The sequence below is a fragment of the Oncorhynchus nerka genome, linkage group LG10 (assembly GCF_034236695.1).
Source record: "Oncorhynchus nerka isolate Pitt River linkage group LG10, Oner_Uvic_2.0, whole genome shotgun sequence".
NCBI classification, from domain to species: Eukaryota; Metazoa; Chordata; class Actinopteri; order Salmoniformes; family Salmonidae; genus Oncorhynchus; species Oncorhynchus nerka.
Window position 1 is genome coordinate 39,622,332 of NC_088405.1, and position 27,216 is coordinate 39,649,547.

General features: G+C 40.5%; 1 protein-coding gene across 1 annotated transcript; it reads right to left on the bottom strand.

The window, feature by feature from the left end:
• Positions 1-2,953: 2,953 nt before the first annotated feature.
• On the bottom strand, positions 2,954-25,639 carry LOC115136366 (brorin-like). Its single transcript, XM_029671954.2, has 4 exons — positions 25,361-25,639; positions 13,834-14,594; positions 11,998-12,127; positions 2,954-5,254 (listed from the first exon to the last, which is right to left on the bottom strand). Exons 2-4 carry the CDS (start codon positions 14,512-14,514, stop codon positions 5,103-5,105), a joined length of 963 nt encoding a protein of 320 aa, XP_029527814.1. The 5' UTR covers positions 14,515-14,594; positions 25,361-25,639; the 3' UTR covers positions 2,954-5,102.
• Positions 25,640-27,216: the final 1,577 nt, after the last annotated feature.

Consider the following 27,216-nt stretch of genomic DNA (forward strand, 5'->3'; position numbering starts at 1 on the left):
GCGATTAATGACCATTTTAAAAGCTTCTATGAAATGTATATAAATTAGAACTAAACAACATTTAGTTGTCCTATAGCCTTCTTATATTCCATAAATCTGAAGCAATATCAGTAGACAAAAAATAATCACTAAAAACAGAGATCAACAAATAATAAATATTAGATACTGTTAAGACATTCACACTGAGAAAAGCACCAGGAATCGATGGCCAACCATAGAATTCTATTCAACATTTTGGCACAAAATTTACACGTCACTTAATTCAGTCCTTCCTCGTTTCATGTATCAAACAGTTATTTTAGTTATATTAAAACCAGGAAAATCTGGAGAGTCCCCTGCGGATTATAGACACATAAATGTAATAAATTGTGACAATAAAATAAAAACAAAACATATAAGAAATAGAATGGCAAATGTCTTACCAGACTTCATACAAATCAATCAAACAAGGTTTATTTAAAAAAAGACACTTACAAACAAATACAAGAACATGTTTCAGTTTATTACAATACACAAAAAAACAAGATAAAGATTTTTCAACAGTGTCTGTTGATGCCCAAAAAAGACTTTCGACCATATTGACAGGCCTTTTCTATTCAAAACTTTGGAAGATTTCAACTTTCCAGCTAAAATAATACATTTAATAAAATAATTATATAAATGTTCTAAAGCAAACTTATACACAAATATAACATTTTCTGATGAAATGACTTTAGAAAGGGGCACAAGGCATGGATGTCCCCTCTCCCCCCTTCTGTTCGCACCGGCAATTGAACCGCTTGCAGAAAGAATTAGACAAAACACAAACGTAACAGGTATTAGCATTGGTAAACATCAATAAAGACCAAAACGTATTTGCTGATGATCTCCTGATATACCTGACCAATTTTGAAAACTCAATGCCCCCTTTGATAAAAAATATTTTCTGAATACTCAAAAAATCTCAGGATACAAAATTAATGGCAATAGGAAAAATAAAAATAATAACTTACGATCTACAGTAATCCTTTAAGTGGGCCACAAACAGAAATGAAATACGTAGGATGCTTAATAAGTGCCAGTAAACAACAAATATGTAAAGATAATTTTATTCCATTACTCAACAATATGAAAGCAGATCTAATTCAATTTAATAATCTTCCCATGAATCTTACAGGTAGAATAAACCTCTTTCGAATGGCATGGCTGCCTGTTTTTGTATATATTTTCGCAAACACCGAAGACATTCTTTTTTTTTAAAAAGACACCCTGGATCCAAACTGTTACAGACCTATATCCATTCTGCACTGCCTATCTAAGGTCTTCGAAAGCCAAGTCAACAAACAGGTCATTGACCATCTCGAATCCCACCGTACCTTCTCCGCTATGCAATCTGGTTTCCGAGCCGGTCACGGGTGCACCTCAGCCACACTCAAGGTACTAAATGACATCATAACCGCCATCGATAAAAGACAGTACTGTGCAGCCGTCTTCATCGACCTTGACAAGGCTTTCGACTCTGTCAATCACCATATTCTTATCGGCAGACTCAGTAGCCTCGGCTTTTCGGATGACTGCCTTGCCTGGTTCACCAATTACTTTGCAGACAGAGTTCAGTGTGTCAAATCGGAGGGCATGTTGTCCGGTCCTCTGGCAGTCTCTATGGGGGTGCCACAGGGTTCAATTCTCGGGCCGACTCTTTTCTCTGTGTATATCAATGATGTTGCTCTTGCTGCGGGCGATTCCCTGATCCACCTCTACGCAGACGACACCATTCTATACACTTTCGGCCCGTCATTGGACGCTGTGCTATCTAACCTCCAATCGAGCTTCAATGCCATACAACACTCCTTCCGTGGCCTCCAACGGCTCTTAAACGCTAGTAAAACCAAATGCATGCTTTTCAACCGATCGCTGCATGCACCCGCTTGCCCGACTAGCATCACCACACTGGATGGTTCCGACCTTGAATATGTGGACACCTATAAGTACCTAGATGTCTGGCTAGACTGCAAACTCTCCTTCCAGACCCATATCAAACATCTCCAATCGAAAATCAAATCAAGAGTCGGCTTTCTATTCCGCAACAAAGCCTCCTTCACTCACGCTGCCAAGCTTACCCTAGTAAAACTGACTATCCTACCGATCCTCGACTTCGGCGATGTCATCTACAAAATGGCTTCCAACACTCTTCTCAGCAAACTGGATGCAGTTTATCACAGTGCCATCCGTTTTGTCACTAAAGCACCTTATACTACCCACCACTGCGACTTGTATGCTCTAGTCGGCTGGCCCTCGCTACATATTCGTCGCCAGACCCACTGGCTCCAGGTCATCTACAAGGCCATGCTAGGCAAAGCTCCGCCTTATCTCAGCTCACTGGTCACGATGGCAACACCCATCCGTAGCACGCGCTCCAGCAGGTGTATCTCATTGAGCATCCCCAAAGCCAACACCTCATTCGGCCGCCTTTCGTTCCAGTACTCTGCTGCCTGTGACTGGAACGAATTGCAAAAATCGCTGAAGTTGGAGACTTTTATCTCCCTCACCAACTTCAAACATCAGCTATCTGAGCAGCTAACCGATCGCTGCAGCTGTACATAATCTATTGGTAAATAGCACACCCATTTTCACCTACCTCATCCCCACAATTTTTATTTATTTACTTTTCTGCTCTTTTGCACACAAATATCTCTACCTGTACATGATCATCTGATCATTTATCACTCCAGTGTTAATCTGCAATATTGTAATTATTCGCCTACCTCCTCATGCCTTTTGCACACATTGTATATAGATTCCCCCTTTTTTTTCTCTACTGTGTTATTGACTTGTTAATTGTTTACTCCATGTGTAACTCTGTGTTGTCTGTTCACTCTGCTATGCTTTATCTTGGCCAGGTCGCAGTTGCAAATGAGAACCTGTTCTCAACTAGCCTACCTGGTTAAATAAAGGTGAAATTAAAAAAAAAAAATTTTTTTTAAAGTATACCCGGTCATAACAGACTTTATATGGGCATATAAAATTCATAGAATAAAAAGGAAAGTTTTACATTGTCCTATGTCTGAGGGTGGTTTTACCCTTCCAGACCTGGAATTGGATCAACTCGCTACACAAGGCTTTTACTTACGACATGTGGTTAAATGCACTAAAGAGGAACAATGTGTACATACTTAAGCTGCACATGCTCATCCCCAGAATCTTTCTACGTGTCTATTTTCAAAGGATAAAGCTAAAAACATTAACAACTTCATAGTTAAGAACACTATAACAATTTGGCAGAAAATGAAACGTGTTCTACAAGAACCAATATCACGCCCTAAAAACACAACCTTCTGGAACAATCCTTGGATAGCTTTTCAGAATTCACAGATACATTGGTCCACATGGAAAACGTAAATATAAAGGCACAGAAACTGAAAATTACTTGGTAACAGAAAATACATTATTTCCATGACAGAATTAAAAAGTGATTTTGGAAACTCCAATGCAGACAGTTTCGAATACATACTTAAAAGTTACATATCACAAAATATATTTTGGACATCAAGCAACCTTGAGGGAATCCTATTTCAGTCGGAAAAGGATGTTCATATGATAGGGGAGATATACAAAACCTTGCAGAGAGCCTATCCAACTGACAATATCTTAGAAATAAATGTAAACTATTGGAACCAATACTTAAAAAGAACTGATGTTGGCATAAGAAGGAGGGAAGTTGGAGCATCACTAACAGAATTACAGTTAACAGAAATGTGTGCTTAATCCAGTATAAAATAATATATAGAATTTATTATACAAGATAAATTCGAAAATTCTACAACACAATGGCAGATTCATGTCTTAAGTGTAAAACTAATAACGACTCAATAATCCATGCTTTCTGGGAATGCTATAAAGTTCAGAAGTTGTGGGCGGAACTAGAAAGTTGGTTGTCAGAAAAATTACAATGTAAACTTACTTTTAATCCATCTGCCTGCATATTTCAAGACATGGTGTAGTGAGATACCCAATGGACTGGATGATTCTCTTCCCATCGCTCATCTTGAAAAAACAAACTAAAAACATGCCAAATTAACATAATGGCAAAAATAAAAATATTTACTATTGAAATATTGAAATAGCATGGGCGACCAAGAAAAATAAATTGGTACAATTTAAGGCCAAGTGGCAAACGATAATGCAGGCACTGGGGATGGGGGTGTGAGCATGTGGGTCTGGGCAGATGAGAGGTAGTCATAATTTCTGTGTGTCTGTAAGTTGTTGTTCGTATGTATAAGTTTGTATCTGGAGTTGGATAAAAAAAAAAATACAATTGAAAAAAAAAATATTATACTTTTTAAAAATGTATTTGGTTCAAGAAATTGATTGATATTATCATACAAGCACCTACAGCGCACAGGTTGCTGTTTATTTTAAACGTGAATACATAATACAAAGAGAACTGCTTACAAAAAGCGCATAAAATCAAAACACATTGAAATTGCAAAATACATATAAGTAAATCACAAAACAGTCATGTAATTTCTTACATTTCTTCACTAAGTTATTTTCAAAATGACGTACAATTTTCATATCGAAACCTTACAAGTTTTACCCATTGTTTTACTTCAGGTGGTGCATCGTGTAAGAATGACACCACCTGTCAGTAGGCTATGGTTTCTACCTCTATGAAACACAGACAATAAGGATTCTATACATTCCATGATGTTTATTTGACCTCTAACCCAATTCATTGCAGTTTAATAAAATGCAGTGGCTATAAAAAATATGTTTTGGCTAGTTTTTCTCCATAAATAATTCAGTACATAGATAAATAGATATTCTGTATATGGATTCAAACTCTTCATATAAAGCTTGATTTAATAATACATGTGATTGTAAATGCAGAAATCATACGGTCTAGGGATGACCTTGATGTCTGGTATAGACTGGGTGAAGGCTGCATTGAGGTAGCCAGGTTAAACTAGACTGAATGCTGCATTCAATATTTTTTGCGCTCACCAGCGTTCAGTCTGGTTTAATCAGGCTAGCGTTGAGTTGCGTGCTGGCTGACATGGACATGGCGAGGGCGCCTATGGATCCATAGCCCCTGCCCCCATACCCACTGTCAGGGCCAGTCTCTAGCTCACCTGGCAATCATTCTTGCTGCAGGTAGCCTGATGTTCGATCTGCCACGTGCCCACTTCATACGTGCAGTAGCAGATTGTACACTCATCAATCTTCACCTCGCGCCCAGCTGGGATCACTTGTGTGTCTGCATAACAGTTTGGCCCTGGCAAAAGAAAAATCAAGGTAACTGTTAAAGTGATCTCAGACAATCTCAATGATTTTGTATACAGTCAATCAAAGAGCTGATCTACCCTGAAAAATAGCTTAGTGGGATTGTGAATGGAGTGGATGGGCTGGCTAAAGCCGTCAGCATGCGTTGGTTCAACTAGCGCCTAGGCAAACTCGGCTGGGCAAACCGAATAAGTGTGCTCGCATACTCCCTTAAAATACCTTTGTTGAAAAATGACAAAAAAGCTTCAGTAGTACTGTTTGTCCATCTTGAGATTCCGTAGACAGTATACGCAACCTCAAAATAGTAATAGATAACTCAATAAATATTTCTTAAATTTTTACGTTTTTTTGCTGAGCAGATCTTAGTTGCGCAATTTTACATATAACTAAGGTGTTTGGTGCAGTATTTCTCAGGTGAAAAAAAATAATGAAAACAAATTGTCTCTTGTTGAATGACAACAAACACTTAATTGAAGAATCGCTACTGTTTACCAATCACCAATGAAGAGACGTAGACTTCGGCTCCCGAATTTGGCTTGCCTCACTGAAAAAAATGTATGAACAACCAAAAACAAACTTGCTGAAGACCAAAACGAAAAAAAACGTCACCAAATGTCGCCATAATACACAGTACCAATCAAAAGTTTGGACACACCTACTCATTCAAGGGTTTTTCTTTATTTTCACTATTTTATACATAGTAGAATAATATTGAAGACATCAAAACTATGAAATAATCACTACTGTTTATCAATCACGCCAATACAAATCGGGAAGAACACTGGACAGTTGAGATGCCGACACCCTGCAGTGTTAGAATTCCACACACTCCAACAACAGTCCCACTGAGCTGTTTTTCATGGTGCCGAACCCCTGAACAGGTGTTAAAAAGGAAGACATGCCCAAATTCGTTACCCTTCATTGGATTGTCTTTCTGATGAAAAATAATGTTACTAATGCACATATGATCAAAACCACTTCAACATCATGCTTAAATCAGACATACAACTTTGCAAAACATCAATATTCTATTAATAAATGCAGTTGAACTGAAATGTAAAATCTCTGTTCATCAATTTTTAGTTTACATGTGACCTACATTATAACCTACTTAGCTCTGGTTCCCAGTTTTGAAACGGTGGCCATTGTCTCAAGAAGCTCCATTTGTCTTCCACAACTGGCTAAAAATATATTCACATAAATCATCCCTTATCGTTCAAGCAGCATGGACCCAAATACCCATTCCTGGAGCTGAAGCCACAACATGACATACAGCTGCAGGCAATGGTTACTCCTTAAAAAAAAACATGAGCTTGAGCAACACTATTCTGGTATTAAGATGCTGCTCCCACTGATAAGTTGTGAGTCTTTCAGCTGAAGCAATAGGAATCTTCACTGGACAGAAGCACTGAGGAGAGGCATGCTGGCGCATCAATCTATAGTGAACAGTTTGCTGGGGCTGTCAAAATGCGAGCACTCACAGATTTATAACTCTAGATGAAGACTGAAGAAACCCTCCCTGAATAACAACTCACCACATGTCCCGTCTTCTGTCGCAATTGAGTCATTAATAACATTGAGCAAAATATTTCCTCAAGGATAGTCCATCAAAATAATTGAGACAAACTGGTAAATAATGTGCGATGCTATAAAGAGGTATATTTCACCCCAATACAAACCAGGAGAAATGTTGCTATGGAGCTAAGACTTGAGCGACAGACAGCCCCGTCATCCATTTGTGGACAGAATGATTAGCATGACACTCAATCCTATTAATGTATGCACCCATGATGTGCCTCTCTGCTGTGCTTACTCATTGCTGTCCCCCTTTCTTTCTGCTTATCACACGAATACCCATCATTTAGCCACCATGGCTTCATTAACACAACATCTCTCTTCTCTCTGACAGTAGAAAGTGGTTTTTATCCGAAAACATTAAATGGGCCTCAAAAGAGCATTATCCACCATTAATAACCTCAAGCATCAGACTATATCAGAAAACACAAATGGACAGTCCAAAATGTGATTGTGTAATAGGTACTGAAAACTGAGCCGGTGGGCTGAATGTGAAAGAAGCAGCCATTAGCACCTGTGGCTCAACGCTACTGGCGGTAGACGAGAGATAGAAATAAATCAGGGACACATCGTTATAATGTACACATCTTTAATGCTCCAATTTACTGGCTCTGAGAGTTGAGGTAAGGGAAATAGCAGAATAGTGAGAAATCCCTTCCCGTAATGTAGCTCTTTAGTACATATGCATTATGAATGCAGCAAAATGCCTTGCCTTTGTGAAAATGGTCATAGAAATTGTTTGGGTGTGAGAAGCCTTTCGAGCAGTGATTTTCTATGCTATGAATCATTTACTTCCCAACATGTTACACTAGAATGAGTGTGCCGTTTTGAATATGTGCTGCCACATATTCTGGAACAGTCGATGGTGTAAGACAGTGCCAGGTTTTACGTTCTGTGAATCAGCACACCTTCTATGTTAGGTTTTAGTGTTTATCTAGTAGTAGAGCATTTTCCATTCATGTTAATCTCACAAGCTGTCATTGTCTGTGTTTCCATGTAAAACAAATAAGCTAAAGCAAAGGTGCCTGAAATAAACCTACACATATTTCCATCGTAATAGTCTTGCAAGTTGTCTAATAGAGTCTGCGGGGAGCATTATTGAAATACAAAGAGCAAAATGTTGCACAGTTGAATGGTTATGGACAGCTGAGCTTTTGCATTTAATGAGTAGGAGTAATAGCATCGAGAATGGAAGCCATCGAGAATGGAAGCCATTGCTTTCCTTCATAATCAAGGGTGGTCGAGAGCTGCTTCGAAGTGGGAAATCAATGCAGTCTAATATCCCCACCACCATATATGTCTCCTACCCCTGCCATTTTGAAAGAGCTCTTAAATATATTTTCACGGCATCTCTAAACCTCTTCAATTAATATTTTTACCAATACCTCCCTCATTTTAAATGAGAGAGTTGCTGTTCCCCATAGCGAACAGGCTTCTTCCTCTTGTGTTTTGCCATTTGAAAGGGTTTTGGCTACGGTCTCGACTGTTTATTACAACCTCCTGGGATGAGTGTCGACCCCAATGTCTGAGCCTTTGAGAGCACCACTTGTTTCCTTAAGTGTTGCCAAGGCGATGGTCTGCACGAGCAAAACTCGAGACGGAGGGGCTACCAGTACCACCACTGAGGCATTGAGGACAGAGGGAGTTAGAGTCAGTAAAGTCAACTACTGGATTCTTGGAAGCAGCAGGAAACTTAAAACTTACAGAAGTGATGCTAAATTTCCTTAGTATACTTTTAATCCATTGTGTCGACAGGTATAATTGAATTTGTGCACAAAACACGTGCATGGACTCTTTAGAAGTATTAAGAGGATGAGAAAGGTTGTTTTTGTCTTTCTTCCACACTTCAATTGACTGCACCTGTGCATGCATTCTGCCATCCTGTATTTTAGTTGTTATGTAATACCAAATACGATGCGATGATTGTATCTTCATGATAGATTACCCTGGTTCAATGAACAGGTAAAAACCTAATGTGAACCTGTTTTAATTTCACAAAGTTGCAATGCCACAGATGTTCTTTGATATTCATGAGCAACTGCCTGGGTTGGATGCTAGCGATATCTCTCACTTTCATCTGTCCCCCGTGGGTCTTCCTCAAGTGTCTCTTTGCGTACAGCGTGAACAACACATCTGAGACAAGTTGCTCTCGCTGACGATCGCGAATGATTAGATAATAGATGAAGTTATCAAACTTCCCAATACGTAGGCTTTTTACAATGTTAATAGAATGCCTCCTATCATAATTCATTATAGTAATGTAATGTATGTAAAAAAAAAATGAGATAAAAGAATGACAGCATTAATGCCAAGTAGGCTATGACTTAATTGACCAACTTCTATTTCTCAGATGTTCTTCTAAAAACATAATTTATATTGAACATGTCAGTAAGGACATCTACTGTAATCTACTGACCCAAGTACATGGTATTTTCCACAACTAGACAATCTTTTTTTGTGAGTCTCCCATCCTGCCTGCGACATGATGGCCATTAGCAATGAGAGGTGCTTTGATGTCATACTTCAGATGCATGGAGCGCTCAGGAGGTCGCAACAGCTGTTTCCCCCTTAGACAACATCTGTATGTGAGCCTGGCACTCCTACGATACAGTGAACAACTTAAGAGACTACCTGAGTCAAACGTATTGGAGAATGGTTAAGCTGCTTAAGTTTGGTAGATCTGTAATCAACATTTAAGTGCACAGGGACATAAAGATCACTTACTGTAATCAAAAATCACAGCAAAAGTTGTGTTGTCTACGTACACGTTAACATACAAGGACACGTAATGTAAGAAATGTGAATGAGGTGGCAACCCACTGGGCACACACTGTTTAACGGAAGTTGTTTCCATGCCATTTCAATTAAATCATGTTGAACCAATGTGGAATGGACATTGAATTGATGTCTGTGCCCAGTGGGAAGGGACCGTCAAGGGAAGCAAATGAGTATGTACTTCCATCTCTTTGACAGGGTATTAAACACATGAGAACCAGAACAACCTAGTGTCCATAAATGTGCAACACTAGGACACTGAGATCAGAATGAAGATGCTGCCTACTGGCCCAGTAACACAACTTCCTGAATCAACACTCTTCCTGCGTCCCAATTATGTCTCTCTCCTCCTTGTTCACTTGACTTCACAGATTTTAAAGGAAATAATTGCTCTAAGAAATAGGGTGGAAACTCCCTCAGAGCTCAATGCTTTGAGCTCTGTGGGAAGTAGTGAATGAGTGTGTGAATGAGTGTACACTTTAGAAGAAAGGAGATCATTATTGGGACGCACCAATGTTTTTTTTTTGCATAGTCCCTTAAAGCAGCTGGATGCGCATCATTAACAGAGACGTATGAGAAAAAGGTTAACTTCTCAGCTTGATTCAGATATAAGTGGCCTTTACAAGGGCTGACAATTGCCCTCTTACAGACGCCAGAAAATGAGTAACATTTATTTTTGTTACAAGACCATGTAAATGTAGCCTAGACTATGAAACACAATGAAACAATGAAGACACCTAAACCCATGTTGAGGCCCATGAAAAAATCTACCGACCCAAGCACTTCTCAATCATGTCACACCCTGATCTGTTTCACCTGTGTGCTTGTCTCCACCCCTCTCCAGGTGTAGCCCATCTTCCCTATTATCCCTTGAGTATTTATACCTGTATTCTCTGTTTGTCTGTTGCCAGTTCATTGTGTTCTTTAATACCTACCAGCGTTTTTCCCTGCTCCTGCCTGTTTTCCTGCTCCTGTTTTCTAGTCCTTCCCGGGTTTTGACCATTCTGCCTGCCCTGACCCTGAGACTGCCTGCCGTTCTGGACCATTTATACCTTCTCTGGATTATTGACCCCTGCCTGCCTTGACCTGTTGATTGCCTGCCCCTGTTGTCAGGAATAAACGTTTGTTTCTTCAACGCTGTCTGCATCTGGGTGTTACCTCCAATGTGATAAATGGAGCCATGACAAAATGTGTTTCAAATGTACAGTCAAGTACCACTTTACATTTTTACAGTGCTACTCTAAAACGGGGGGAATTGAAATGTGGTAATCTTATGGTAATAGAGGGACTGAAGCTGGCCTTGATTCATTTTAAAACCACAACACTACAAAGCTCTTATTGCCTGAATGAGCGCATAGATTTGTTTGGATCTTTGATATACATGGACACCACATACAGTATGCCATATTTCTCCTAGTGCAGGTCCTTGTGCCTCTTCTCTGCAGATACTTAACTCTGAAAATGGAACCCACCAAAACCTGACTTTGGGGCAAACATTGAGTTGTTCAAATCTCAGCACCAAAGAACTTGTACTAACTTTAGCATTCCAAGACATCTCTTGAGAAAGTGAGAGCACTACTGCTGAAGAGACAGGATGCACATGTATGCAAAAATAGCTATTGAAAAAATATCACTATCAATTTAATGTATTTCAGAAAACAATACAGTACTAATATTAAATGGTGGTATTTCACAAGTGAAGATGACAAAGGTATTATTGTTTGTTGGTATCAGTTTTTGTGTGTTTGCAGCAATAGAGCAAATATGAAGATATTTAATTTCATGTTGACTGCATTTCCCTTGTTTGTGGTACGGCATCGCTTTAAGTGGCCGAGATAAGTTCGAGATGCATATCACCAGTCATCATAATTTTTTGCTGAAGGAGGCAACGTTGCTGACATTGCCATGTTGCATTAGAGTCACGCCATGAAAAACAAGGGGACACAATCTAGGACATGCTGTCTAAAATCATCTGAAACTATTTCAGATAATCCACAGTGAGCCAGAGAGGCAATCCTATAAGATGCAAGTGCAATGCTTTCAAATCAGAAGGTTCTCACCCTAACCCAGGATTCCCAAATCTTGATTCGCCTTTTATTTACACCAGCATATTGTGGCAACTTACCAGGAGCATCTGTTCACGTTGGAAAAAAAATAGGGCTGGGTAATAAAAGAGGCATTCACATTTACACACAATCATATTAATTAATAGCACTGCAACAAACTATGATAAGACATGATTTTTCTGGCCAATCATGTATGATTTCCCAAAGACAAACACTCAAATTCAAATGGTAAATGAAATGGCTCAGTGCTGCATGTGTGCATGCTGTGTGTTCTGTATTAAGGTAACGTAAGTGTTTTGAGACAAGCATGATCACTCACCGGTCTTACAGATGGGGCAGCACTGATCAGGCTCATACTCTGGATCGACACACTCTGTTTGAGGGCATGCTGACACAGAGCACAACACCTCTCCACTCCCCTCACAGCGACACTTCTCACACGGAGACACCTGGGGGCAGAGGGAGAAAGACTATTTGTAAATCTCTTTCATGTAAGCACTCACTCGCACACAGACACACACACACACACACACACACACACACACACACACACACACACACACACACAGACACAGACACAGACACACACACAGGCACACACACACACACACACACACACACACACACACACAGGCACACACACATGTCCGTCCCACCAGCCAACACAATGACATTAAACATCGAACATTCAGCCGCAAAGCTTAGAACACAGGGAGTTCCGATCTTACAGAACGTTATTGGAAATAAATACTTTATTTGAAGGAGAGGAGAAATTAACTTCAGTGCGCAATCAACCGAAAATGGGGAAATCAATGTGCTGATTGTGTGCTCAGTGGGTAACAGATAGAAGCTTCCAAGTGTATTGCTTTGTGAACAAGAGAGAACAGTTTGTTTGTTTAATGGAGCTTTCCATTTCTGAAAGTATTGGAGAAAAACAGGTCCGAAAGACTGTCTGATGCAGCTTGTGCCGACGATACGCCTTCAACCAAGTCACCCCTCTCGACTGGAGATGTTACCGCTGTAGGTTTTACTCTGAAGGCACTCGTGGCCATGTGAGGCTTTCCTTTTAATCAGAGACCATAGGTTAATCCTAACAGCATGGATCAAGTTGATTGCAGAGCGTCTCGAGCTTCGGCCTGGCACTCCACTGTGAAAAACGGCAAGAGAGACGCCACTTACTGTACCACCGCAGAACACAGCAATCAACCAGAAGGCTCTGCCTGTTGCTTTGTTTCAAATCCCATAGGCAGGCACCCACAGAGGATAGTGCTATTTACTTCAGTGGAAGTCGGTATCTCTCCCTCTTTCTCTTTCTCTTCTCTTTCTCTGATCTCTCTGTCTCTCTCTCTCTCTCTCTCTCTCTCTCTGCAGACTTCTCCCAGGAGAGCAACAAGCTGTGCCTCTCCATACAGAGCTGCTTGTATCACTCTGCGTTAGCAGAAATAAATCCCATATTAGACCTAACCTCTTGGTGTGAACCTCCAGTGCTAGCACAAAGGGACGCATTATACAGCCGCATATAATACATTTTTGATCAAATATAGAATAGAAAGTTGATGGTATAGTAAATCAAGAGATAAGGCCTTTTGAGGTCTCCTGAGCTTGGCTTAAAATAGATAACTCCACAAAAACTAGCAAGTGCATCAAGATAGGAATATCAAGGGAAAAAATACTCTTAAGCTTAAACCGTACTATTTAATTCAGCAGCGCCAAGTAAAATTCAAGCTTTGTGTGAATAAAATAAATGCAAACTTTTAAATGTGCTTGGCTGCTTTTTTGCTTGCTGCACTGAAAAGGATTGTTGTCTTGGTATAGTGCTCACGATGAACCCAGCATACAACTGGCAGGCTATCAACAGTTTCCCTGATGAAGGTCTACTGAGACTGAAACGTTGGTAACAAGATGCATTCAATCTGTGGCGAATGTAGATCACCAGTGTGCTAGAGTTTCTTTTCAACTCAGAGGTTGATCTCGTGAAGCACAGACTGTCGAAGAGACATTCATGTAGCCAAACGTTTTGCAACGGATAACAAACACAAATGTTTCTTATTGGACATGTTGAGGCAATCCCTTCCCTTTTTGGCTTGTTGGCTTTTGTTTGGTTCCTAGAGAATACGACCCTGTAAATCTTTAAAGATCTAATTTCCAGACTCACCTTAAACTCTTGTAGCGTTGCGTAGACTTTTCCCCTGAACTCACAGTAGTTCTTCTTCTCCTTGCACTCTGGACAGCACTGGCTGGTGTCCACCCGGATGCAGCGAGGGTGAACTTTGGGACATTCAGGCTTGGCACACAGGGGTCCCTCGTCCGTGCAGAGGCAAGGGCACGTGGAGGGCCCCGGAGTAAATTTCTCCCCGATGGCAAACACAAAGCCACTCTCATCAATGCAGCCCTTCCCCCTGTAATCTGGATATGCGTACTCGTCGATAGCGTCGAGAGAGAGGTTTGTTTCACTTGTAGGGCCCTCGTCTACTCGACTCAGGCCCCCCTCTTGCTCTTCCCACAACTCCTGTGATGCCTTCCCACCCTTGGATCCACCACGTTTCTGGGAGCTGGAGTTCGTCCTGGATCTGTTGACAGAAGTTCTATTGCTGACCCCTCTATTGGCCTCCAGGCCCATGAAGCTGATCTCCTTCAGCTGTTGTTGGGTGCTGTAACTGAGCGCCCCCTCCGAGGCCTGCTGCTTGTCATACTTGTCCTCTCTGGCCTGGGTCAGGACATGCTCAAAGCGTTCCCGGCTCACCAACAAGTCTGCCACGGGATTACACTGACTACTGGTCATGAGAAACCACATAACAAACAGGACATCCGCTGTCATGGCAACAGAGTGCAGCATCTCTCCCCACCACCTATAAGGTGGGATGACACCTTGGCTTCACATAACACACTTCACATCTCCGGTGTGAGCCAGTCCATCTGGAAAAAGAAAATGAAACCGTTATTAATTATTTGACAGGATTGTCACATTTAGTATAGACATTTATATGGTCTCCTAGCGTGGTCCAGAATCAGTTGGATAGATGCGGTGAAGAGGTCAATGGAACGCAGACCGTGGGGGATAGAAGAAGGATGCCAGATGATGCACATTTCAACAAATCTGATCTAACAAAGTGAATATTCTTCAAATGCATCATGATAGATGTATTAGGACAGGCCCACAGTGTGGTTACTAAAGTCCGATTTGGATATACAGGGTATTTGGCAGATTTCGCAGCACAACATTTAGAAGTTGTCCCTTTTCAGGTATAGAAGAAGTGACTGCTAAACGCTAACTCCTGTTTTGTATATGCTAACTCCTGTTTTGTATATGCTAACTCCTGTTTTGTATATGCTAACTCCTGTTTTGTATATGCTAACTCCTGTTTTGTATATAGCATAGCTAGCATAAAATAAATTAGAGGTGGTAGTCAAAGTCGTTTTTAACTGTAATACAGTTTATTGCTGACGATGACATGAACATGTATTGGGGTTGACATCCATACAGCATTATACTCTGATGTTTACCTTAACATAGTGTGAAATACACATACAAATAATAGACTAAAGCTGTGTCCGAATACTCATACTAACCGCACTAACCGTACTATTTGTGACGTGAATGAAGTACATAGTATGCTTATTGGTCATAGTATGGATATAGTTAGTATGCCAAAAGTTCCCATATGTCGTACTAAATTCTCCAAAATATAAAGTATACACGCAGAGGACACTATTTCTGTACTTTAGGGCCCATAATGCAATTCTTCGGGAAATGGGCGTGGCTTCACATCGTTTTCAGATTTGAAGAAAATTTCGAAAAATATACAGCCCGAAGTACGAGAGCGGATACAAATGAATTGCTTTAACCTATTATGACAAATGTTAAGAAAATGTTGATCAACTTACACATTCTGTTGGCTGACAATTTCCTAGCTACGCTGTCCTTACGAACTACATAGTATATCATTACAGCAGTATGTACCTGTATTTTAGATAGCTACCTAACGTTAATTGGCTACTTATACATCAAACTTGCCAGTATATTTACTATAAGCTATCTAACTAACTACTAATGGTATATAGTATGTAGTATATACTCATTAAGTATGTAGCATACGGTATGTAAGTATGGGTATTCGAACCCAGCCTAAATGTAGGCTAATTTTGCAGGGGGGAAATAAGAAGATTCAGGAACTTTCCCCCATGCGTATCCATGGCATTTACATTGTTCGGTCGAGTTCCATTGACCTCTTTATGCATCTAGCTGGCTATACAGTATAAACAGATATGACTAATTGTCTCCATGTTAGCCCCAATAACGGTAAGAATTCTGTTTTTTGATTGCAATGTCTGATCCTATCAAAGAAACACCTCACATGACATAAAGCAAAGCCTATTTACTGGGACTGTATTGATTTGGCCTGTCAGGAAATCAATAGGCTTTCTTACATGAACGCTTCCTTGCATCAAATACTTCCAGCAGAGATAGACTGAGGAGAAAATGGCTCAAAAATAACTTGAATCTAACACACTGACTCCCAACTCAGAACAAAGGAAAAATAATCAATGGATACCAGTTCAAATAAATCAGAGAACTGTATACAGGGAGAAATTGATTAGAAAAGAGATCATGATTCTCTTCAGGAAGAATGAATTTACTGTAGCTTGAAGAAATTACCAGACCAACTTAGATCAGTGAACAGTGTTATAAAGAGCAATAAAATGAAGTGTGTCCTTATACAGTATATTCTATAACTTTGGCTCCTGTTTTGTGCAGTGGTCTCAAACTCCAGACAGGGCCACCAAACTGCGGCTTACGGATCTGATGTGCCCCGCTGGCCAGGAGTTTGAGACCACTAATGAAAAGGGAATACAAATTACGCCTTTGGATTCATTATTTATATTTGTCAAACAATGGCCATATCTACCAAATTCAGTAATCATAATCTACCAAATTCAGTAATCAAACAATGGTTGTGTCATGACAGTGTTTGGTTGTCATAACAGACACCAACTGTCATGACTATTTGCTGTATTACATTTTCTATGACAGTATCATGACACCACCACCCTAGGTAAGTACAGTGCCTTCAGAAAGTATTCATACCCTTTGACTTATTATTTCAAATCAATTTTATTTAATTTGTCACATACACATGGTTAGCAGATGTTAATGCGAGTGTAGCGAAATGCTTGCTTTGTTATGTTACAGCCTGAATTCAAAATGGATTAAATATTTTTTTTAATTCACTCATCTACACACAATATCCCATAATGACAAAGTGAAATAATCAGAAATATTCGCAAATTTATTGAATATATTATTTACATAAATATTCACACTCCTGAGTCAATACTTTGTAGAAGCACCTTTGGCAGCGATTACAGCTGTCTTTCTAGGTCTTTCTAGGTAATTCACTCATCTACACACAATATCCCATAATGACAAAGTGAAATAATCAGAAATATTCGCAAATTTATTGAATATATTATTTACATAAATATTCACACTCCTGAGTCAATACTTTGTAGAAGCACCTTTGGCAGCGATTACAGCTGTCTTTCTAGGTCTTTCTAGGTAAGACTCTAAGAGCTTTCCACACCTGGACTGTGCAACATTTGCCCATTATTATTTTCTAAATTCTTCAAGCCCTATAAATTGGTAGTTGATCATTGCTAGACAACCATTTCCAGGTCTTGCCATAGATTTTCAAATAGATTGAAGTCAAAACTGTAACTCAGCCACTCAGGAAGATTCACTATCTTCTCGGTAAGCAACTCCAGTGTAGATTTGGCCTTTTGTTTTAGGTTATTGTCCTGCTGAAAGGTGAAATCATCTCCCAGTGCCTGGTAGAAATCAGACTGAACCAAGTTTTTCTCTAGGATTTTGCCTGTGCTTAGCATCATTACATTTATTTTTTATCCTCAAATACTCCCCAGTGGATAACAATTACAAGCATACTCATAACATGATGCAGCCACCACTAAGCTTGAAAATATGGAGAGTGCTACTCATTAATGTGTTGTATTGGATTTGCCCCAAACATAACCCTTTGTATTCAGGACAAAAAGTTAATTGCTTTGCCACATTTTTTGTAGCATTACTTTATTGCCTTGTCGCAAACAGGATGCATGCACCTCTTCTGAAAAAACCTACACTCGATCCCTCCGATGTCAACAACTACAGACCAGTATCCCTTCTTTCTTTTCTCTCCAAAACTCTTGAACGTGCCGTCCTTGGCCAGCTCTCCCGCTATCTCTCTCAGAATGACCTTCTTGATCCAAATCAGTCAGGTTTCAAGACTAGTCATTCAACTGAGACTGCTCTTCTCTGTATCACGGAGGCCCTCCGCACTGCTAAAGCTAACTCTCTCTCCTCTGCTCTCATCCTTCTAGACCTATCGGCTGCCTTCGATACTGTGAACCATCAGATCCTCCTCTCCACCCTCTCCGAGTTGGGCATCTCCGGCGCGGCCCACGCTTGGATTGCGTCCTACCTGACAGGTCGCTCCTACCAGGTGGCGTGGCGAGAATCTGTCTCCTCACCACGCGCTCTCACCACTGGCGTCCCCCAGGGCTCTGTTCTAGGCCCTCTCCTATTCTCGCTATACACCAAGTCACTTGGCTCTGTCATAACCTCACATGGTCTCTCCTATCATTGCTATGCAGACGACACACAATTAATCTTCTCCTTTCCCCCTTCTGATGACCAGGTGGCGAATCGCATCTCTGCATGTCTGGCAGACATATCAGTGTGGATGACGGATCACCACCTCAAGCTGAACCTCGGCAAGACGGAGCTGCTCTTCCTCCCGGGAAGGACTGCCCATTCCATGATCTCGCCATCACGGTTGACAACTCCATTGTGTCCTCCTCCCAGAGCGCTAAGAACCTTGGCGTGATCCTGGACAACACCCTGTCGTTCTCAACTAACATCAAGGCGGTGGCCCGTTCTTGTAGGTTCATGCTCTACAACATCCGCAGAGTACGACCCTGTCTCACACAGGAAGCAGCGCAGGTCCTAATCCAGGCACTTGTCATCTCCCCGTCTGGATTACTGCAACTCGCTGTTGGCTGGGCTCCCTGCCTGTGCCATTAAACCCCTACAACTCATCCAGAACGCCGCAGCCCGTCTGGTGTTCAACCTTCCCAAGTTCTCTCACGTCACCCCGCTCCTCCGCTCTCTCCACTGGCTTCCAGTTGAAGCTCGCATCCGCTACAAGACCATGGTGCTTGCCTACGGAGCTGTGAGGGGAACGGCACCTCAGTACCTCCAGGCTCTGATCAGGCCCTACACCCAAACAAGGGCACTGCGTTCATCCACCTCTGGCCTGCTCGCCTCCCTACCACTGAGGAAGTACAGTTCCCGCTCAGCCCAGTCAAAACTGTTCGCTGCTCTGGCCCCCCAATGGTGGAACAAACTCCCTCACGACGCCAGGACAGCGGAGTCAATCACCACCTTCCGGAGACACCTGAAACCCCACCTCTTTCAGGAATACCTAGGATAGGATAAAGTAATCCTTCTCACCCCCCTTAAAAGATTTAGATGCACTATTGTAAAGTGGCTGTTCCACTGGATGTCTTAAGGTGAACGCACCAATTTGTAAGTCGCTCTGGATAAGAGCGTCTGCTAAATGACTTAAATGTAAATGTAATGTTTCTGAATATTTTTTATTCTGCACAAGCTTCCTTCTTTTCCCTCTGTCAGTTAGGTTAGTATTGTGGAGTAACTAAAATGTTGTTGATCCATCCTCAGTTTTCTCCTATCACAGCCATTTAACTCTGCAACTGTTTTAAACTCACCATTGGCCTCATGGTGAAAGTGCTGAGTGGTTTCTTACTGAGTTAGGAAGGATGGCTGTATCTTTGTAGTGACTGGGTGTATTGATACACCATCCAACGTGTAATTAATAACTTCACCATGCTCAAATGGATATTCAATGTCTGTTTTCCATTTGTATCCATCTACCAATAAGTGCCCTTTGCGAGGCATTGGAAAACCATCTTCTTTGTAGTTGAATCTGTGTTTGTAATTCACTGCTCGACTGAGGGACCTAACAGATAATTATATATGTGGGGTAAAGAGAGGAAGTAGTCCTTCTAAAATCATGTGAATCAATATTATTGCACACAGAGTGAGTCCATGCAACTTATTAGGCCATTTTTTACTCCTGAATGTATTTAGGCTTGCCATAACAAAGGGGTTGAATAGTTATTGACTTTAAACATTTCAGCATTTCGTTTTTAATTCATTTGTAAACATTTTCAAAAAAATAATTCCACTTTGACATTATGGGGTATTGGAAAAAAGTCAAGGCGTGTGAATACTATCAGCTTGTGCGAGATGGAACAGCCCATAGAAGCAGGCGCCTATATCCTGTTTCTGCAGTATTCAAGTGCACCTCCTAGACAGCACTGTTAGTCTGTCACAGGTCCTTACCGCCATCGGGTCCCATTTTTATAGTCCTTGGTATGACTCATCCAGGGATGTAACTCCCAACCTTCCAATATCAGGGTGAACACTCTATCCACAATGCCACAGAGTTGGTCCTAGGTAAGTAGGACGGACGTCAATTACTGCATTGAGTTGACGAGGTCATGCTGATGACACCCGTATGCAATGTCTTGTGACAGAGACGAAGACACGTTTTGTTTCATTACTAATCAATCTATTTGAGTCACTAAACTATCATAATATGTCATTTATTTTTGTGATTTAATGCCTTTCTGTGATTTGTTTCGACACTGCAGCGGAATGGATGTGTCTATCTCTGTGTAAAAAGGTAAGATTTCTCTGTATTGACTTTGACCTAACAATGAGCTGTAGACATGTATCGGGACCCATTTAAAAAGAGTCCATGCAGTATTGATTCAAATGTCAACTCCACTGGCACTGAATTAGCTTTCAACAGAGTAGCTGCAACTACCGTTTCCTAATTAGGATTCTCATGAAAGAATAGAAGCTGTATGAATATTTTAAGCTTTCTCTGAGCAAGTCAGTCTTTAAAAAAAATGCTGTATAGTAATATAAAGGGAACAAGAAACATATGTTATCAGTAACAACGTTAAAAAGATAAGTCATTTCTTAGGATACGCCACACTAATAAATGGATGGGCCTGTCCTGGCACCTCAGGGAAGTATATATTGAGATAAGGGCTGCGGTGAATTCAAACTCAATTCCAAACATAAATTGGAAGTCACTTCATGTGTAGTCTCAACACCACGGCCCTAGACTTCCAGCCCGGGGACGAGGTTACTTCAACATCTGCATTTAAGACAATGATAATTTTGCAATACCCGAAAACAATTCCAATCCATTCTCAGAACAGACTTGAATTGAAAATGAGTGGTGTGGGATGCCAGTGGCATTTGGTATTTGTGAGGTGATTCTGTTCTGTTAAATTGTTGTTTATGAGCCAAGAGGCAAAATCAAAGAAGCAAGGCTGAGACTGGGCTCTGAGAGGTGGCAGAACAAGGTGCATACCGATAGTGCCGCAGCAGACAGAGCCAGTGGTTCATTAGTAAAAGGACATCATTTGGCTCTATTTGCCGTAACCTAAAAGCTGCTAGTGCCTGGCTGCGACAGTTCCGCTGCTACTGCTGCTGCATGCTAGCTGTCCTCTTTCCCTCCTACTGGACTCTGCATTGTCCTCAGGCTAACCATCAACCAGAATCTTGGTTCATAGTGGCTTTCGTCAACTGTGTGTTCGTCTTTCTTTTTCTCATATTGTTTTTCTCTTATTGCCTTGGATCTGTTAGTTCATGTGGAAGTCAATTGCATATGTGGAAATAATCCCAATGATTATCTAACAGTGGTAATGAGTTATTTCTGTATAATTCAGTACAACAATAGTGGTTGTATGAGCACAGAATGAATGGTTTATTGATGCCTGTCTGGCTGACAGAAGACTATCAATGTTTCCAGTGACATTTAAAGGTGTACTGCTCTACTGGTTTTGAATGAATGAACAGGTTTTGTCTTTTGATGAGAGCAGGTTTAGGCTAGTCGTTACTGTTGACACAGTTGTGATTCAGTCGAAGTTGTCTTCACATCTCAAAATGCCTATCTGACTGAACAATGCAATGTCTCAGAAAAATTTCATCTGGCTATACTATTTAAGAGTGTGAAACTGCCAGGTTCAATAACATTTAACGAGACACTGAAATTGTGGCATATGTTATATTATAGTCTTATTCATCAGCCAGCCTGGCAAGGAAGGCTACATCAAAACTTAACTAGACTACCGGTCAAAAGTTTGGACAGACCTACTCATTGAAGGGCTTTTCTTTATTTTTACTATTTTCTACATTGTAGAATAATAGCGAAGACATCAAAACTATGAAATAACACATATGGAATCATGTAGTAACCAAAAAAGTGTTAAACAAATCAAAAAATATTTTATGGTTGAGATTCTTCAAATAGCCACCCTTTGCGTTAATGACAGCTTTGCACACTCTTGGCATTCTCTCAACCAGCTTCATGAGGTAGTCACCTGGAATGCATTTCAATTAACAGGTATGCCTTCTTAAAAATTAATTTGTGGAATTTCTTTCCTTCTTTATTTGTTTGAGCCAGTCAGTTGTGTTGTGACAACGTAGTGGGGGTGGTATACAGAAGATAGCCCTATTTGGCAAGAGACCAAGTCCATATTATGGCAAGAACAGCTCAAATAAGCGAAAAATAAATGATAGTCCATCATTATTTTAACACATGAAGGTCAGTCAATACTGAACATTTCAAGAAAGTTTAAAGTTTCTTCAAGAGCAGTTACAAAAACCATCAAGCGCTATGATGAAACTGGCTCTCATGAGGACTGCCACAGGAATGGGATACCCAGAGTTACCTCTGCTGCAGAGGATAAGTTCATTACAGTTACCAGCCTCAAAAATTACAGCCCAAATAAATGCTTCACAGAGTTCAAGTAACAGACACATCTCAACATCAACTGTCCAGAGGATGTCAACATCAACTGTTCATGGTCGAATTGTTGCAAAGAAACCACTACTAAAGGACACCAATAATAATAAGAGACTTGCTTGGGCCAAGAAACAAGAGCAATGGACATTAGACCAGTGAAAATCTGTAATTTGGTCTGGAGTCCAAATTGGAGATTTTTGGTTCCAACCGCCATGTCTTTGTGAGACCCGATGTGGGTGAACGGATGATCTCCGCATGTGTATTTCCCACCGTAAAGCATGAAGGAGGAGGTGCAATAATGTGGGGGTGCTTTGCTGGTGACACAGTCTGTGATTTATTTAGAATTCAAGGCACACTTTAACCAGCATGGCTACCACAGCATTCTGCAGCAATACGCCACACCATCTAGTTTGGGCTTAGCGGGACTATCAATTGTTTTTCAACAGGACAATGACACAACACACATCCAGGCTGTGTAAGGGCTATTTTACCATGGAGAGTGATGGAGTGCTGCATCAGTTGACTGGGCCTCCACAATCCCCGACCTCAACCAAATTAAGATGGTTTGGGATGAGTTGGACCGCAGAGTAAAGGAAATCAGCCAACAAGTGCTCAGCATATGTGGGATCTCCTTCAAGACTTTTGGAAAAGCATTCCAGGTGAAGCTGGTTGAGAGAATGTCAAGAGTGTGCAAAGCTGTCATCAAGGCAAAGGGTGGTTATTTGAAGAATTTAAAATATAAAATATATTTTGATATATATTTTGATGTAAATATATATATATATATATGTTTTTTTTTACATGATTCCATATGTGATATTTCATAGTTTCGATGTCTTCACTATTATTCTACAATGTGGAAAAAGTCAAAAATAAATAAAAACCCATGAATGAGTAGGTGTTCTAAAAAATGCCAGTTTTACATTGAGTGAAGACTGTATAGTTGTTGCTGATAGACTCATGTATAATATTTGAATTGGACTGGTTTGGCAAGGGCTGGCCAATACAAATGATTTAGATGAGCACTTTTGGGGACCTGATCTTCCTCATCCTTCCTTCCTTCTTTGTTGAGAGCCTAGAGTTGTTCCATGGCTGACTGCTCTAAATGCTCTTGTTGGTCCAACACACATCTATGAAGGGTCCATCTCTTATTCTTGAGTGGAGTTCTCACTTCATGCCAAAATCTTCTGGGGGAAACCAGTGAATAACGGCCACCATTGTTTATTCACGATTATCATCTCTACACTATGCTGCTCGGCCTCCTTTGTTAGGGTGGGTCTACTAAATGATCAAATGTAATCTTATGCAAATGGAATGTAGTGGAGTCTGCCCTTAACTCCGAGGTTGGACAGCATCAGCAGTTTATAACAGACCGTAGCAGAGTAAGCTGGGAAGAGAATAACTGGCTGAAGCATTTCCTATTTTATGGCTCCTTACACAGTCATGTTGTACAACTGATGTACAACAACACATTTGCCTCAATGGTTGTGATGCTATTGATATTTTTGTGATACAACAGAGAGCTTGACTGAAAAAATATATATATATATATTTTTTTTTTTTCCAGTCAAACTCTCTGTTGTATCACAACAATATCAATATATATATATATATATCCACAATGCTTGTGAATTTATTTTTGTGCAGAAAAACTGTCAACTGTATCACAGTCGTATCAGCGGTACAATTTGAGCGTGTACAGGGCCATTGACTCTTAAATAAGGTAGCAACTGTGTGCTGGAGGTCACCTGTCACATCAGCAATGAAACCCCATTCACACGACTAACCTCAAGACCAGTTCAACTCCCACACTGGGCTTACACTGGTTGAATCAACGTTGTTTCCACGTCATTTAATGACGTTGAACCAATGTGGAATAGACTTTGAATTGATGACTATGCCCAGTGGGCCATCGTGTAGTCGACAACCAAAATCCCCCAATTAAAGCTAAGCTGCAGTTATTAAAGGGAAAGGCAGTGTTCTCTTAAGGCTTATACTAAGCTCAATTGCAACTATAACACAGACAAACAATTTTCAGAACGGATTGTTTGAGAGATGTTTACTAAGCACCTATTGGTTGTTAAATGATTATATGAGGTTTCTATGGTTCAAACCTTTCAACATGACATGATGACAAATGATGCATGTGATAGGAGAATACAATGTTTTATATTGCAATTGCTTATTTCAAGAAGTTCATTTGAAGTACGATCAAATAGATTGTGCTTAGTCTTGACATCCCCGCCTCAACATGTTGATTCAGTTTCCAGCACCTGTTACAGCGCTACAGCCTCGGTTATTAAATGGATTTGAGACATTGCCAGACATCTCAAAACAGGAGGTACGAAGGTTATTTCGCAGCGAATTCACATTGTTGTCCAATTCAACATAAAATAAAACCTTTCATTATTCTGATTATAGCGACATACACATTTAGTGTATTAGATTGGTCGTCAGATTAGAGCGCAACAGTCTTATACGCAGGTAGACCGTCTTCGAATGGTGTTATTACGTTATTACTACCTCGCCGGTTTCCAATCTGTCCAGATATGCATGCACATTTTATTACGCATTTACTACCTTTAAATCCATTCTGTATACTATAGATGTCAGGGGCGTGATGCTATGAATCATCAGATATTTACACAACTATCTCCTGTTGAACAAAGTCAATTGGTATGAATGAAGCCACATTATTTCATATTGGATTCATTGGTGGGGTATACACCTGCATAAATTGCGAACCAATTGAAAGTGGCAGATAATATAAATGCATGTTACCTGTAAACTTCTGCATGTGTCCTTTATCCGTTGGCTGACGGTTGGGTTGAGGAAGAAGTCGAAGCTTTCTTATTGCAGGCTATAAGCTGCCCACGGTAACAACATATCACTATAGAGACAAAGAAACGGTCGTATATAGCCTACAACAAACCAATAATACAAACACTATTGCATACACTGATCTAGTAGCGTAGTTCCCAATAAGGATGCTTGCTTGTCTAGACGTGTCTTGCACAACTTACGGTCTTCCTTTCTACGTACAGTATAACAGCTGTTCTGTCGTTCGTTCGATACACTGTGAGACGAGTGTGACGCCAATGCTCTCCCTGGTCTACATTGGCACTTTTTTTGGTATGGGTGACCAAAAAAACATTAGGGTACTTGCGTCACATATTCATGGGGTCAATGAAATGGGAGCGTGGACTTGACCACTAGAAGGGCTGTGTACGGCTTCTTTATGGAGAATTCAACCAATAAAGCATGAGTGGAGTCTGTGAAGACCCTCGGGTTAACGAACCAACCAAGATATTGTTTTTAGTAGGTTATCCTGTTCTTTGAGGGTCCTTAATGTAATGTTTCACTACAGTAATTTAATTTGGCTGATATGAGAAAAGCATTGTGAACTGAGACTGTGCCCAGACAAATCAATGCTCAAGTCAAAGAACACACGCACGCGCGCGCGCGCGCGCTCACACACACACACACACACACACACCTTTTTACCACAATAAAAAAAATATATAATTCATAACACATTCCAGTACCATAATTAAGCTATTTGGTCAATGTCTTACTCAATGCTCACTCTCAGAAAATCTAGGCATTTATCAGAGTATGGCAACATGCATACTGTACATGTCATAGAGTAGCACTGCAGAGTGATTAAGCTCAAATCTTTCTCATTCCCAACACTGTGGGTACTACATTAATATAATTGATTATTTCGAGTAATTCCATGCCCCTTTACTTTCCCCTGTGACAGGGCCAGAAGGGAAATCATTACTCTTACATTAAACAAAAGTCTGTGAACTCCTAACTGCCCAGGGCACACAGCCCAGCACCACTGTTGGCTGTTGCTGCAGTTACCCTTCACCTGTCTTTACTTGCTGTCATTACATTCCCATTCCCTAACTATTGATTATATTCAACAGCATTTTAGACCTGAATGGAATAATCCACTATTTGGAAATGTAAGACCATGGTATGTATTTATTGGGTTCTTAGGGTGTTGGATTGTGAGCACAGGGAAATGATGAATCTTTCAATTTATATTTAAAAAAAAAGGTTTAATACAGTGCCTTCAGAAAGTATTTATACCCCTTGACTTATTCCACATTGTGTTGTGTGACACCCTGAATTCAAAAAGGATAAATATACAGTACCCGTCAAATGTTTTGCCACACCGACTCATTCAAGGGTCTTTTTTTACAATTTTCTACATTGTAGATTCTTCAAAGTAGTATTCTCTCAACCAGCTTCATGAGGTGGTCACCTGGAATGCATTTCAATTAACAGGTGTGCCTTGTTAAAAGTAAATTTGTGGAATTTCTTTCCTTCGTAATGCATTTGAGCCAATCAGTTGGGTTGTGACAAGGTAGGGTTGGCATACAGAAGATAGGCCTATTTGGTAAAAGACCAAGTCCATATTATGACAAGAACAAATCAAATAAGCAAAGAGAAATAACAGTCCATCAGTACTTTAATACATGAAGATCAGTCAATCCGGAAAATTTCAACAACTTTGAAAGTTTCTTCAAGAGCAGTTGTAAAAACCATCAAGCGCTATGATGAAACTGTCTCTCATGAAGACCGCCACAGGAAAGGAAGACCCAGAGATACTTCTGCTACAGAGGATA

Bases quoted from the DNA above. Each gene is read 5' to 3' on its own strand.
- LOC115136366 (XM_029671954.2), bottom strand. From the start codon at position 14,514: ATGCTGCACTCTGTTGCCATGACAGCGGATGTCCTGTTTGTTATGTGG. The intron at 12,128-13,833 runs GTGAGTCTGGAA...CTCTGCCCCCAG, and splicing joins CAACGCTACAAGAGTTTAAG to GTGTCTCCGTGTGAGAAGTG. The intron at 5,255-11,997 runs GTGAGTGATCAT...TTCTTTTGCCAG, and splicing joins CTGCCCCATCTGTAAGACCG to GGCCAAACTGTTATGCAGAC.